The following is a 16979-nucleotide window of genomic DNA, read 5'->3' on the forward strand; positions in this document are numbered from 1 at the left end:
ACATTCCATAGTCCTTGGAATTTAGCATAGCCTCCCCTTGACCTACAGACCATGTCCTCCCACCCTCCAGCCTCAGGAGCCAACGTCTAGTGCCTCCACCGAGCAGTCTCTTTCTGACCTTGGGGCCTTTGCTGTCGTCTTCCCTCTCCCTGGACCCATCTGCTCCCACACCCCAAAGGATGGCCTTTTTAGGTTATTTCCAATTGCAACTATAATAGGACTTCCTCAGAGAGGACTTCTGAGACCATCTAATCAAAAGTGCAATTTTTATTTTTCAGAGCATCCTGTATTTTTCTTTCATAGCACTTTTCATACTTGGAATTTCTTATTTATGTCCTTATTTCTTCCACAGTAGATTTTAAGCATTCTAAAGTAAAAGACCTCATTCCCTTTCCCTCTTTGTGCTAAAGCCCCAGCCTAATGCCTGGCAAAGAGTAGGTGAGCAAAGGGAATAAAAGGCAAATTATCATATATGTTTTATTAGATGTATTCATTACCTGGTGGAATTCCTCCACTGTTACCTAATAGTTGTAATCCCAGCTCCTACTTCTGATTTATCATCTGTGTGACCCTAAAGAAATCATTTGACTTCTCTGGGCCTTAAGTTCTACATCTATTAATTAAGGACGTTGGAATATATCAATGAATCAAAACTTTTATAAATGATTGTTTCACAGCAGATCCTTTCCCCCCCCCAAGAAAATGAACAAGAACTCGAATTCCTAAAGCAGATGAAAGCTGACTGTCTTTGCTGAGAGCAGCAGAGATGGACGACTCAGAGCCCTCTCCAGCTGCCTGCCTCCTCCCATCTCCCATGGCAGCCATTAGTGTCCATGGCCCTTCCTAGATGTTTTACTAGCTGCGTAACAATGCATCCTCTTATTTCTCACTTATCTGCAGAGCAGGCACCATGCCAGACCCTCCACATAAGTTCAGTTCTCATGACCAACTCTGAGGCACATACTATGATTTATCATATTTTATAAAAGAATAGAAAGTGACTTCATGATGTTAAGAAAAATGTTCAAGATCTCACAGATAATACCACTGGGATTTATTTAAACACCATTCACTGAGGTGAATATAAGTAATTGATGTCTTAGATTTAAACGAGCTTGACTTTTCAAGTTTTCAAAGCGGGGTATCTCAAATGAGTGTGTAAGATTTTTACCATAATTAGCATGACTGGCCAAAAAGCAGAATGAAACACTACGTGGGTCAAGAAGTACCTACCAGATACTTCACCTAGAGGTTAGGCAGAGGTGGTCAGCACTGCTTTATTTTCATGCTCCTCGGAGCTATCAGTCTCCGCAGCCATGTGGGCCTATGATTCTTCAAAGTGTAACTAAGAGTACAATGTTAAAAAACTAATATCACATAATCCCCAAATTGATTTTGACAGACCAGAAAATATTAGAAGAGCTGGAGTTTTATGATTTCTACTCAGCAACAAGTACTAGTTTTTGGATGTTCTTGAACTATTTCGGGAAATATTTCTGACAGTATCAAATCCTTAAAGCTATGCCTGTAACCCAAAGTTAAATAGCTAGTTTTAATAAGACTATTTTATATGCTCTTTGTAGGTTAATTCTGAAAGGAATTTTTGAAACTTATTTTTAATGCTACAGAAAAGAGAAAAGGAACTCGAGGTTCTAGCTGAATTTGTGCATGCTATGGGGCGGGGAAAGTTATTCCTGACATTTCTGAGGTCTGGAATATTTTACAAATTAATTTTTAATGAATAAACATGCTGCTGTTGGAATATTGTGTTTCCCACTTCTACAAATGATTGTATCTCAAATGCCCGAGAGCCCACTGCCATGACACCCTTCCAACTGGAAGACATTAAAAAACCACTTTTCCGACTGTTTGAAATTCCCAGTAAAGAATTTAAGTTTCTATTATTAATGCATTAGGATCAGAAATAGTCTGGGGAAACAATGACCTGAATTTATATACTCATGAGAAAGATTGCATTTTGGGAAATAGTTACTCATATCAGGAAAAAAGTCCTAAATTTAGTTTAAAAAAATATATAATATTTTTTACTCTATAAACATTTAGCTGATAAACAGTAATATTTAAGTTTAAATTATTTAGCAATTGTATACCCAATAGTTCAATATATAATACAAATATAAAATGCAAATACAAATATATTAATAGAATACAAACACAAATGCTAATAATACAAGTAAACTTACTGTTATTAAAAATTCACTATGGGCAACAATGAACTCACAGGAGCGTTAATAAGAATATTCTTGTTCTTTTGCTCCTCCGTGTTTCACATAAGAAAACCAAAGCTGTCTTATTATATCAAATGTCTACTTTTCAGAGCATATCTTGTGTATATAAAATTAAATGTTGCCCATTTCTAACTTGTAATGGATAGGTTTTCATTTAATTAAATAATCCAAATACATCTCTTCTTTATTTTTACTATTCCCTAGCTTTTAAAATCAATCACTCCATATTAAATAGAATAGGAAAGCATTTTTGGGCAGAATTATCTTAATCTCACAGCTACTTTAATCTGAAGAATAATGTAGAGCAGAATAAAAATCACAAGCCAAAATTCTAGAGTTTACTTTTAAAATCTGGCCTCCTCCTAAGTGTATGCAGAAACTAAATTCCAGGCACATTGCTTCCATGCCAACAGTAATATGAGAGAAATTTTGCTTTAGCTATGGAAACACTGCAAATACATGAGCTTTTTTCAGCTGCTTGTCTTAGAAAGGACGCAGCACAGTTCAGAGCTGTCTAAATTGTAAGTAGAGACTAGGAAGAATCAACATGCTGAAATGATTTTGACAGACTTAATGACTTTAAAGGACGTAAAGAAACATCTGGGGTGTCTGTGTGTAAGGGTGTGTACACCCTCGAGGACAGAGAACAGAAATTCCCATCTGAATATATTTCTCTGTGGTTGTTCAGTTTTTTGTTCCTTGCAAGTGAACCATTTCCTCTTTTAATAACAATTTCAAACGAATGTGGTCTTTAAACTTTTGATATGTAATTGAAATGGAACATCCAACTGTGAAGAAAGATGATTGCAAAGCAATTAGAATTGATCTTACTTATTTTTCTTTTCCCCAGGTCAAACTAATGCCTCCTGCTCCAAGTGATGACCTAGCAACACTCAGTGAGCTCAATGATGGCAGCCTGCTTTATGAAATTCAGAAGCGCTTTGGGAACAATCAGATATACGTAAGTGCCCTTGAAATTGCCTCTCGCACTGCATTTGTCTTGCTGCATATTTTCACCCTTCAGTGCTGCAAATATTACAGATAATGGGTTTATTGTTGCTCTGGTCATGCTGATAGCTTAAGGTGGATTTCTTAGAGTTCAGGTTGTTTCTTTTGGTTCAGTTATAAGGCAAGTTCAGCAAAGTTCCAAATTTTAGAGGTGTTAAGTGAAAGTAAATATCCTGAGAGTAGACAACTTGCTTGTACTGCTTGCTGTGGAAGATCTTGCTAGAGCCAGCAGGACCTGCATGTCACTGTTAAAACTGTTTGTTTCCTCTACTTTAATTTAGTCTGCTAGATCTGGTAAAGAAAGCTAAAGAGGAAAAGTTGATTATGCATAGAGGACTGCCTCGGTATTTGCATGAAAAGATAAACTATTGTTCCTCTAAATTATCAGGGAATGTCTTTGTAAAGTGTATTTGTAAATGTATTTGATAAATAATTTATACAGGGATCTTTGATAATAGGATACAAGTATATTATGACTCAGATGACAAACAGCGTGGAGAATTGATTTGCTGTGGTTCTATCCTGGTTTATATGTGTTATTTCTTCCAATACTAGTAACAATTTAGACACTGTGATTTCAAATCTCAGTCTCTTCTCTCTCTCTCTCTCTCTCTCTCTCTCTCTCTCTCTCTCTCTCTCTCTCTCTCTCTCTCTCCTTGATTTTGTCATATTCAAATTAGAGCAGTTCAATCAGAATGTCTATAGAGAAATCTAATTATACACATGCCTTCTATCCCTTTTTGGCAACACCCATTTTTTCCTAGTCTACTGAGAAATTAAGTAATTTTCGTGTAAATGTGAAGTCTGAGATTTCCTTGCAAGTAATAAATTGTCAGGTGCTGATTGGTCTATGAAAATTCAGTGCAGCACCTTAATGCTTGGATAAATTGCCTGCCACTGTAAATACACTTAAAATTAAATGCTTCTGTCAAAATTAATGGAGTTGAATCACTGGCGGAAAGTGGTGCAACCCAAGTACTTTGGTCTGTTACTGCCACATTATTTGTGTGTTGTGTGTAGTCCATTTTCCTGCCTTACCCATCATTGTGTTGATTCTTCTTCTTCTTGAGTTTGTAATTATATTATCAGAAGATTACTGCTTGAATTGTTTTGAATTTCTTTATTTCCTTCAAGCTTTTCAAGTGTCTTTGTCTCCCAAATATCCATTTAATCTACTTCTCTCCATCTCAGTGGCCACCGTCCTCTTCAAAGCCATTGCCATCCCTTCTCTAGCAACCTCTTAACTTTCTAGAGAAAACTTCACTCCCTTTCAATCTAATCTCACAAAGAGCTAGAGGAACTTTTGTATAGAACAAATGTAATATCAAAACTCCCAGTCCTTAAACTTTCCTATAGCTTATCATTTTTCATGGGAGGGTGACCACAGTCCTTATTCCAGAGTCTAGAATCTTCTATGAGACTCATCAGTATCCGGCCCCTGCACACTTTTGTTTATGACTCTTAGGCACTGATCGTTGTCCTCCTTCCTGCATCAGGGCCTTGACTTACTTTTCGTTCCATAAAGTTCTCTTTCTACCTCCATGAACACTTAACTTTATAAACTCCCACTCAAAGGTTGTTCAGTCTTTATGTAAACCTTCCCAGACTTTCCAGATTACTTCCCTGTGGAGGATCTTTGTGTAGAGCTTCAATCAACACTTAGGATTATATACCTTATTAATGGTTTGATTAGAACGTGAATCCTGTACTGGATAGACTCTGATCTCAGTGAGAATAGTAGCCAAGGTGGTTTTGCTCACCAAGAGGACTGGCCTAACACTTTTTAATCTTAAATAACAAATACTTTCTATCCGTTCATCTAATTCTTCTACACAATGGACCATCTTCATAGATATTCTTTGCTGTCTATCTGGATAATCAGAATTTCCCTGCTTTGCGAAAGTTCACATAAAATATAAATTCCCCACTGTGTGAAACATGGTTTCCTTTTTATACCTGAAATATTGAAGAGCTAGATCATCTAGGATCAATTTTGTGATGACTTTTCTAAGTTATGGTATTTGAATTAACCTCTCATGGATACACAAGCATTTCAAACATTATTGATTGAATAATAATTAGCAATTCTCAAAGTGTATCCTGTTGACGATTGGGTAAGTGAACTTTTTATGACCAGTCTGCAATGAGAGTAAGCATTTAGAAACTTATAGCAATTTGATGGTTTAATTTGCATCTGTTGAATCTAGTAAGAATCACGTTTTGCATTTTGTAAGTCTTTGTCTTTTACAATTTTATTTTTCCAGGAATTAATAATCCTTATTATATTTTGCAAAAGTGTCAGTCTATGAAGAATTGGAAATAAAAGCAAGTGTTCCTTTCCCACAAATATAAAAGCACTAGTTGCAATATATGTCTCAAGATTAAAATATTCAAATTTATCATCTGTTCTAGACACCCACACTCCCAACACATGCCTCCCATAGCCTCTCCCAGTCCAGTTAATGGCCTCCCCTTTCTTCTAGTTTTTAGGCCAAAGGGCCTGGTAAAAGTATTGATGCTTGCTTTTCTTCCATATCACACTGATTTTACTGTAAGTATCCTCAGCCTTACCTTCAAAATATATATGGAATATGACTTCCACTGCTGCCACCTGGGCCAATCCGAGCCACGATAAAAGATTTCAGCTGAACTAATTGTTTAACAAGGATTTTCGCCTTCTTTTTTCTATAATTTGATTTATTATATAAAATGATCTTTCCAAATGAACTGTAAATTGCCCTTTTAAGTAAGTGTATAGCATTCTATTTATATATTAGGTTGGGAAGTTTCCATACAGTCTGTAGCAAAAGGAAGTTCTCAAACCATCAAGCAGAAAGTGAATTACAGCTGATGAGATATTTGCTAGGAAATGCAAAGAGTAAAGGCGCTGCATTTTTCTGAATAATTATTGTCAACAGTAACAGAGAGAACAGAACGTGCAACAAAATCTCTTCATGGATGGCCAGTAAGCATGTACTCAATATTCTCTTTACAAACATACTAATAGAACTTGGAGATTCATAAAGAAAAATACCCCCACAAAATAAAAGTAAATCCTATAACATCTGATTAGCCAAGTATGGAGCCTGGCTCATCTCAGCCACTTAATAACTTGATATTCCCCTCAACGTGACCCAGTTGGATATAGCAGGTTTTCTTTTTAAGAGCATCGCTCAAGAGGCAAAAGTTGACATGGTGTCAGATATTGAAGTCTCTCTCGCTTCCAGCATATTTGAAATTATGTAGATAGACACATTTTTCCAAGCTAATACAACCCCAGCCTACTTATCTAAAGCCTTATCTGCAGTTTGTTACGCTATACTATGCAGTACCTGCCATATAGTTGCATGTCTTTCCATTCAATCTAAGAGACACTTTTGAACACTTGACATGTGTAAGCTGTTAAGAAAATGTAATGTATTAGAAAAATGACGTACAGCAAATGTTTAGGTTTCTACAATTAAAAAAAATATTTCTCTACAGTATATTTAAAATGTTCAATTTCATCAAAATGGCCTCTTCAAAATGTGGCTTAAACCTATATAAAGTCATCCTTTATGACTGTCCTTAATATTCAAATCATATTTTTATAAATTATTTTTTGCTTATCACAAAATATATTTTCAAAGGCAGTCTCAATTTCCTTCAATAATTAAACAATATAAAAATTGTATTTCAGTAAAATACAATTTAGAGGTATTATATTTTTATTTTATTTTTAAAATTTTCATCTTTCTTAATTAGCAGGTTTCCCAATTCTCCCTCAATCTGCTTTCTAGCTTCATTTTTTCTTCTCTGGAATTTAAGAATAATTTTCATATACTGAACTAATGAGGTCTCCCTTCAGTTCAGTTATTTCACTTTTATTCCTTTTCTCCACTACCTGGCTATAAAATACTGGCCAATCCTTTGAAGTAAATGTTGTATTGAATTACAACATATAGCAAGAATAATGCCCAACTCATTAATTCAAAAATTCATGGCTTTTTATTTGGCAAAAACATCTATGTAACTAGCAGCTTTGTAAAGAAGTCGAATCTAAGAAATCCCTTCCCTAATTCATCCTAATTATTATGAAAGTTTCAGGCATGTAGGACTATCGAATAGGTTTGTCTGATTTTTTTTTTTACTTTATATAAAAGGAATAATCATCCAGTATATTCTCTTTTGTGACTGTCATCTTTCATTCATTGTTATGTTTTTGACCTTCATCTATACTGTTGCTTGTCGCAGCACTTATCCATTTTTTTTTTCTGTACAATAAGCTACTATGTAAATATATCCTAATTTATTTATTGACTCTATAGTTGAGTTTTTTTCACTTTTAGTTTATTATAAATAATACTGTTATAAACTGTCATATCTTTTTGTGGGCACACATACCTAAGTATTTTTGTGGTATAACATATAGAAGTATTTCCAGTGGGCGTTTACCTAAAACTGGAATGCCAGCATTGTAAGTAGGTATATTCAACTTTTGTAAATACAGCCAAGTAGTGTTTCAAAGTGGTTACACTCCCACTACAGGCTTTTAGGTTTCCACACCCTCACCAACACTTAGCATGGTCAGTATTATTTGTTTTATTAAAGTATTTTTGAAATTCTAGTCATCCTGGCAGTTGTGCCGTGGTATCTCTTTATGGTTTTAACTTAAATTTCTCTGATAGCTAATGACGTTAACCAGTATGAGTTTGTTGCTCATTTCAGTATCTTATTTTGTGAAATGCCTGTTCAATTATATTGCCATTTTTTAAAAGTAGGGTTGTTTTGCTTTTTCTTCTTGATGTTTAGGGTTTTTATATATTTATGATAGTCTTTCTTAAATATACATATTGTAAGCATTTTCTCCCAGTTGGTGACTTGCATTTTGGTATTCTAATAGTGTCTTCAGATGAAGACAAGTTTGTAATTTTTATAAAGTTCTTTAAGGTTGGCACTTTTTGTATCCTGCTTAAAAAATTTGGCCTTGGTCATGAAAATGAAAATGTTTTTCTATATTTTCTTCTTGAAGTTTGGTTGTTTTAACTTTAACATTTGAGGTGTATTACCATAGTGGAAGAGATTTCACAATGGTTAAAGAGGAAGGTCAAGATTAATGTTTTTCCTAAGTAGATTTGCCCCTGTGTTGCATTGGCACTTTTGTCGTAAATCAGGACATGTGGAAAGGGTCTGTCTCTAGAATCTTCTGTTGTATGGATCTGTTTAATCTATAAACCAATGCCAAAATATTTGAATCATTATACCTATATACATCTTGATATATAGAAAGTCCTCTGACTTTGTTTTCAAAATATCTACTCATGATTCTTGGACATCCATATGTACTTTAAAGTCAATTTATCAGTTTCAGGTGGATTTTCATTGACATTGCATTGAATATATAGATTAGTTGGGAAAAATTGAGATTTTTACAATATTTGATTTTCCATTTTAAAGTGTTATAACCCTCCTTTGATCATCTTTAAATTTTCTGGAATATTTTTAATTTTTTTGTGTAGAAGTCTTGCCCATTTATATGCAATCTATTTTTATGTATTTTTCAAGTTTTGTGCTATAATAAATGTTGTCACTGAAAATAACAAGTATATTTCATTTTCTAATTGTTTATGGCTAATATATAGATACAATTTTGATTTTTTTATGTTCACCTTTTATCTATCAAACTTTCCAAACTCATATTAAAATTTATATAGAGATTCATTTCGATTTTCTGCATACAGTATCATACAGTCTGTAAATAATGGCTTTTATTTCTCTCTTTTAAATTTTGATAGCTTCTTTCTTGCATTTTTTTATGGATTAGGACTGTCAATAAAAAGATGACTGAAAGTGACAATAATCAGCACCCTTGTCTCCTTTCTGATCCCAGGGAGAAGCTTTCAATGTTTTATCATTAAGCAAGTTGTTTGCAGTAACTATACCATGGATGTAGTTACTATTTATTAGATTAAGTTCAATTATATTAAGATTTTTCAAAGTTATTATTTTTAATCAAAAGTGGAAATTAAATGTTTTTCGTTTTTTTTTGACATTTATTGAGACGATCATATGACTTTATTTTACTTGTTACCCTGTTTCCCCAAAAATAAGACTTAGCTGGACAATCAGTTCTAATGCATCTTTTGGAGCAAAAATGAATACAAGACCAGGTCTTACATAAGACCCAAGGAAACATGCTAGTATTGTAAATTACAAGAGTTGATCTTCTAGTATGAAGTCAACCTTGCACTACTAGAAGAAAACCTACTTGGTTGAAATATATTCTGTTGAATGTACTACTCTAACTTAATTTGTCAATATTTTGCTCAGAATTTTTGCATGTATTTTATTAAGAGAGAACAGCCTGCAATTTTCCTTTCTTTAAATATACTGGTTAAGTTTTTAACATTAAGTTTATGCAGTTCTCTTAAAGTGAAATGAATAGTGTTACCTCCTGTTATTTTCTGGAATAATTTATGTAACATTTATTTATTTTGTACATCATGTTGGAGAGAATTCATCAGTGCAGTTTAAGTTTTCTTTGTGGAAAGGTTTCTAGACAAAGAATAAATTTCCTTTATACAGAAAAAAAAATAGTTATATTTTCTCTTTTTTATTGTGTTCATTTTGGAAAGATGGTGCATTGTTGTCCACCTATTTAAATATCCAAACTTAGTTACTAAAATGTGATTCCTGGTATTTTCATCTATTTTCACGTCTGTAGGATATATAGTGATATAGTCATATTACTGATATTGGTAATTTGTGCATTTTCTATGGAAAGTCAGTCTTGTGAGGGTACTCTCTACTGTATACAATTTTTCAAAAGATCGTCTTTTGGCTTTTGTTTATATTACATTAATTTCTGCTCCTATATTGATTAATTCTGTATAATTTATGAGCTGCTTGAAATGGATCATTAACTATCCCCTTTTCTTTTTTTCTAACATAATACATTTTAGGTGATAATTTTTATACCAAGTATACCTTTCGTTGCAAATCACAAGTTATAATATGTTGTAATCAAAATATTTTCTCATTTGCATTGTGATTCTGTTTTTGGCTCATAGCTATTTGCAGATGTATAAGTTCCGAACATTTTGTGATTTTCTAGGTATCCATTATTAATTTTTAATTTTACCATGATCAGAGAATAAACTCTGTGACTCAGATCCTTTAAATGTAATGAAACTGGCCTATGTTCATTTTAAAAGAATATACATATATCTGCAGTTAGTAACAGTGTTCTCTGTATGTCAGTGAATCAACTCAGTAATTAGTTATCTCAAAATTTTGTCTGCTTATTCCATAACTAACCAGGGAAAAAATAAACTTAAAATTCCCCATTATCACTGTTAATTCACGATTTTCACCTTACAGCTGTTTTTGCTTCGTCTATTTTATGTTAGATTTTATTCTCATAAAAATTTAGATTGCTGTATCTTCTTGATTGATTTATCATTTTATTATTGTAAAATGCTCATTTTTTAATGTCTGGTACTGCTTCTTTCCTTAGTGTATTTTCTATGAATGGAGTATTGCTAAACAACCTTTTTTTTTTTTTTTTTGGCTGTTATTATTATTTGCATGTATATGTTGCTTGATCTTTTAACTTTCAAATTTTGCTTTTATATTTAAATTGTTTCTCTTTAAAATAGCCCATATTTTTGTTTTTTGTTTTGTGTTTTTTTAGTTTTAGGTGTACCAAACAATGTAATAGTTAGTCATTTACACCTGTAGCTGTCTAGCACGTAGTATTTTAATCCAGTTTATAATCTGTCTTTTAATTAGAATATTTAGTAGCTTGATATTTGATGCAATTACTGATGTATTTGGGTTTAAAGCTATCATTTTATTATTTGATATTTATTTGCTCAATCTGTTTTTTGTGCCTTATTTACTTTTCCTTTTTAAATTAAAAATATCTTTATTTGCATTCTGTGCTTTATTACTTTTTAAGTTATGCTTTTTATTATTACTGTGTAGCAACATAGAACTCATTACCCATTTTCCTTCCTTCAGTATATTTTGTCATATTTTAATTTTATATTTTTTATTTAATCTGTCTTTCACAAAAACCCACTTAAGAAATTCTTAGAATTCAGTCATTTTCCCTGTTATGTGTTCAGTGGAACAAGCGTTTTCATTTTATTTTATTTATTTTATTTTATTTGAATTTGACTTTTCTATTTCTTTATCTGCAAACTTTTAAAACAACTTACAGAATGTTAAAGTGATTTTTACTTATACTCTCTTTTGCACAGTGATTTTTTATTTTATAGCTGCTGTTTATACAGTTCAAGAACTGTTTATATACTTTTGTTTTAACAGACCTTTATTGGGGACATCCTCTTGCTTGTTAATCCATTCAAAGAGCTTCCAATTTATTCCACCATGGTGAGTATAAAATTTAAAATATCATTTAATGTCGTAGACTAACACGAACCAGACATAATTATTTGCATCAAATGACTAATTAAGAATGAAAACCATAACAATAGGAAAAGTTAAATTTCTCAGAAAGTTCTGAATTGAGTAGTTGCATAATAATTCTCTTCATTATATTTAATCTTCAAAGTTTTGGGCATAGAATTATTCATAATACAATTTTGTTAATGTCTGTAGAATTTTGAGTGATTTCTTTCCATTCCATTTGTTGGTAATTTATGCCTTGTCTGACCTTTTAAAATCAATTTATTAGGGATTTATGAATTATATTAATCTTTTCAAAGAAAAAACTCTTGACTCTAATTTTTTTATTGTTTATTCTCTATACAATTGATTACTACTTTTTATTTTTATTGTTTCCTTTGCTCTATCTTGTTTGAGTTTTATAGTTGTTTATATTGTATAGTAATGTCATTGATTTCTGCCCTTTTTAAATAAGTATTTGAGATGTTTTATTTTGCTTTAAACAGTCTAAATTCTATATCTTAGGTATTTCACAATTTCATTATTATTGAATTTAAGATATCCTTTCTTTTCTATTGGGATTTTTTCTTTGCTGTATGAATTCTATAAAAATATAACCTTATTATTTTTTTATTTGCTACATTTGCTTCTCTTTGATCTATAGTCTGGATATATTGACTAACTAGGTTACTGATTCTCTTGCCTGTTGTTTTGAATTTGCAGATAAAACCATGTATTCAATTGTAGATATCATTTTTTTCAATATTAAAATTTTCATTTTATATTCAAAGATTCCATTTCTCTGGCGAAATTCTTTGTCTTGCTACCTATTTTCTTGAACATGTTAATAATTCATTTTAAAATATGTATTTGATAACTCTAATAATAACTTATTATTAATCTGGTAACTAATACTAGGTAATAATTCTAATAATTCTAATCTAATCTAAATAATATCTAATAACATCTGGGTATATTTCTAGTGTTTGTGTTTGTCAATTCATTTTTCATTACATGGCTGTGTTTACTGACATTCCTGGAAAATAGTGGTTGAACACTGAACCTTTAGTATAAAAGTTACAGAGGTTGGGGTGGTGTTATCATCTTCCAAAGAAGTTTTGTTTATTTTTTCCTGGTGGGTAAATTATAGGCAGATGATGTAGACTCTGATAAAGTTCCTGTACTTTGTGTTTGCCCTTATGCTTAAGGAAGGCATGCCCTATTAGTCTCAACTGAGACAGTGGGATGATGTCGGTTTGTCTTCACTTTGTTACTGAGATCTGAATCTTGAAATTGTGTTTCCCTAGCAGTGTGCAACTGCTATAATGTTCGCTTAGCTTTTTAGAAACTTACGTTTACATTCTATGAGGCTGCTGAGCATTACTCTGCAATGCAGGAGTAAATGCAGGATGAGAAAAAGTTGTGGAGAAGATCCTGTTTGGCTCAGTGCATTTTGATATTCTCCAACAACTTGACCTCTTATATGCTAGTTGCTTTGGTGATATTCAGAGGTCTCCAATTAGGTATTTAATTTGTATTTTATCCAGCTTTTATAATTGTTCATGGCGAGATCATTAGTCTGAGACCAGCTACTTTATTATAGCCATATGATAAAATGGGCTATATCTATTATTACATTGGTGTCAGAAGATCATTTGCCTTTAAATGCCTAAGATTGGTTGGAATTCCATGTCCATTATTTTTCAATTCTGTATGCATCTTTCAGAGAGAGAGAGAGAGAGAGAGAGAGAGAGAGAGAGAGAGAAACCTATCCATGCTATTTAAAGTTAACTATTGATGTATTGTCCCTGGCTTATATTAACCTGTCACATTTGATTGTAGAGTTAACAAGAATCCTATGGTGAAACAAAAGGGAATTTAAATAAATTGAATAAAAATACATACACATGTACATATTATTTAAATGCTTCTATGAAACTAGAGGTCACATTATAAGTGTTAGGGAAATTTTAACATAATAAATTATTATAGTATGGCATTAACTGTCATATATTGTATCTTGTAATGTAATAAACCTATTATTTTATGGTTTGTTTCTTTTTAGGGTGTCAACAATATGGCAGTTTTATGATTTCAAGTATTATGTTGTATTTACATTTTCTTTCAGAAATGCATGCGACTAGAGAAAAGAAACTTTAAGACATGTGTTTTCTTGTTAATGTAGGAATGAGATGTAATGCATTGAGATTTTTGCCAGAATGCTTTGTTAAAACTTAAAACAGTGAATGCAATATGTAAGTTATAGGTATTGTACTTTATACTCATCATTTATCATTTCCAGCTGATTCTGGCATAGAATGTAAGAGGAAAATAAATATATTTAGGTAAAATATGGACTGATATAAAGCTCACAGTAAAATTATATACTTTTAACAGGTCATAATGAAATTTTACAGTGTCTGGTGTTTTGGAATTCACATACATTATATATAATTAAATAGTTTGTACTCCCCTGGTCTATAAGTAATAACTCATAAAATTACAGATACTAGGTAGATACAAGGATTTAAAGTTTAGGTTGAATTAGTGGACATCCTTTGTAGCAATATTACTATCTCATAATTTTAAATCAGTTACTTGTGTACTGAACTAGGTTAAAATTAGCTCATTGTTCTATGGACACAGAAGAAAAAGTTTCATTTCTTTTTGTGTGTCTATTGATTATAATTATGGGTATGTTTATTGTTTTAAATGATAAAAATTTTAAAATAGTTTTGTTTTTTCCCATGTTGATTAGTTTAATAAAAGAAGAAAATAAAACATTGAGTATGATCACATCTATAAAGATTATACTATCCAGGAGAATAGCTTCTGTGTTTCATGTTGAAAAAAATAAATCCACATGCACCATTTGTGCCTTTTATTTTGTTACCAGTACCATTAGCTGTGCAATATTCAGCCTTTGCATAATACTCGTTTCGTATCTAGCAGGTCATCAGTCATGGATGTAAAAGACCTTTTGTGACGAACTTCATTTTGAGACTAATATAAGCACATGGCAGCCAGCAGCCCTGTCCATTAGATGGCTTGCTGCTGTAAGCAATGCTGATCTGACGCTAACAATCACGGGGAGAAGTGGCACTTAGAGGGCCAGTAGGCAGACAGTTCTAAATGAAGTATAACCAACAGGGAAAGATTCATTATTGTGCTGCCTGTTCTTGCTGAAGCCAAACATCGTTCCTCATTTTAAACACAAAAGAGGTAGGAGAGAAGGAGGAGATAGAAAAGTAGCCAGATTTTCCGGAATCGGCCTTACAAAAAAAGCAACGTTATCATCAGGAACAAGAATGCTTTAACGAACCAACAAATATTTATTTAGTCTATTTGATATAATATATCGTGTTAGATATTTAGGGATGCTGTTTAACTGTCTCCTTGTTCTTAAGAACTGCATAGACATTCTAGAGGCAAAATGCAAATAGTGATAAAAAAGATAATCTCAGACTCCACTTGAAGATGAAGACTGTAAAATACCTGTATTGGGAAAGTACACTATTAATAGACACGTCAGGAGGTTAGAAGGGAAGGAAATCTTAGGTTAAGAAAGGCATTACATGGGAAAGAAATGTGATTGGGGCAAATCTTAAAGAATTAGTAACATTCCGATAAGGGGAAAGAAGTATGTTTTGGAGAATTGTCCAGAGCCACATTATGGAGATGACAAAATATCTATTTAGAGGACAAAAGACCATTTAGAGGAACGCAGAGACCGATTTGATAAATTACGAAGTTCGAAAGCTGAATAATTGAAAGTCTAGTTGAGGCCTAGATTAGAAAGTTAAATTAGAGAGTTTGGGTTTTATTTTTCAGAAAATAAAGAGTCATTGGAAAAAAAGAAGTTTGATACAATTAGTGTGTTAAGTCTGTTTTTTACCATCAGTTTGAGGAAAAGAGATACTTAGGCAAGACTAGTTAGTAGATAATGAAATAAACCAGGAGTAAGTTTATCAGGGTCTCATACGGGGACTCTAGTAATGGGAAAAAAGAGATGGCGCTGAGTGAGTCAGTGCAAAGACCATACGTAGTATCCAAAAAGCAGTTTTGTTTTAGGGATGAAGAAGAAGAAAAGGTCAACTGATGCCAGTTTTGAATTTGTCAATCTGGGAGAGTAAAGGTATTCATAACAAAGAAAAGGAAAGAAAGTCATGAGGAAATATCAGGTTCAGGTGAATATCTGAAGTTTTTGGACGTTAAATTGAAGTAATGTTGAGATTCTGTGCTGCATGCAAGATTAGGAATAATTCTCATGGATCACTTCATTTTGTGAGATTTCTAGGGTTCACACCACACTTAAGGATAAGCTAGAAAAGTAATAGAAAATGGAAGAGGAGACGGAGAAGGAGGAGATGGGGAGAGGAAAGGAAGACAATGACAGGAAATACGGTGGCAACTAAAGAACCAGGTCTAATGTCCTGGCAAAGTAGTAATCAGAAAACCAGTGAACAAGTGAATGTCCTGAGAATAAATGCTTCAGCAGTGAATATTCATTGGCCCCTCTCACATCAGTATTAGACCTTTCTCGAATGTTTCTCATTATTACTTTTACTATGGAGTTCACAAACCAATGATGTATCACCTTGAAATTTAAATATTCAAAATGCTGACACCATTTGGGATAAACTACCTGGGGATAATTTTTCAAGATTATATTTTTGAGTACACACAATGCAAAACTGAGCAGTACCCAGTTTCTTTTTATCCTGTGATTTTAAATGAGATTAAACTCTCCCAATATGTAAAGTGGCATCATGTGTGGCATCAGGCTAGGTAGGGCTTTGTTTAATTTCAGTTTCCGCTTGCTGTTGGATTCCATTTTCAAATAATTTGCTGGTATATTGTCCCATCAACCTTGAAGAGTGTACTCTGTATTTTCTTGCAAACAAAAGCATTCTCTTAAGTAACCTCCGTACACCCATCAGAAATATGAAATTACTACTGATGTACTGCTATCGTCTAATCAAGAGGCCCCATTCATGTCTTTCCCATTATCCCAGTAACGCCCAGATAGCCAACTGTCCAGGTCACAACTATAGGGTGCACTGAACCACCAGTCTGTTTAATCTTCAATCTCAAGCAGTTCTTTAGTCTTCTCTTGAACTTTCCAACCTTGACATCTTTAAGGATGCAAGCTAATTATTTTGGGAAATAAAAATTGTTTGTCTGATATTTCTTCATGGCTCAGAAGTCTTCCTGTCATTTCATTTTTATTCAAATGTAACAGGATTCACTAGAAACTGAAAGGGACTAAAAATACTGGCACTGAATCACCATGGCAATCATCATAAATCACTGTCACTGAAATTAAGTTAA

At 32.7% G+C, this 16979-nt stretch overlaps 1 protein-coding gene across 3 annotated transcripts in view; it reads left to right on the plus strand.

The window, feature by feature from the left end:
* The window catches only part of MYO16 (myosin XVI), a 550393-nt gene that overhangs the window by 249544 nt on the left and 283870 nt on the right, over positions 1–16979 (plus strand). For all 3 annotated transcript variants that reach the window (XM_033105065.1, XM_033105062.1, XM_033105063.1), the window contains exons 11-12: positions 3100–3210; positions 11568–11633. In XM_033105065.1, the coding sequence (XP_032960956.1) occupies positions 3100–3210; positions 11568–11633 (177 nt within the window). The remainder of the gene's footprint in view (positions 1–3099; positions 3211–11567; positions 11634–16979) is intronic.

This window comes from Rhinolophus ferrumequinum, chromosome 4, assembly GCF_004115265.2.
Source record: "Rhinolophus ferrumequinum isolate MPI-CBG mRhiFer1 chromosome 4, mRhiFer1_v1.p, whole genome shotgun sequence".
NCBI classification, from domain to species: Eukaryota; Metazoa; Chordata; class Mammalia; order Chiroptera; family Rhinolophidae; genus Rhinolophus; species Rhinolophus ferrumequinum.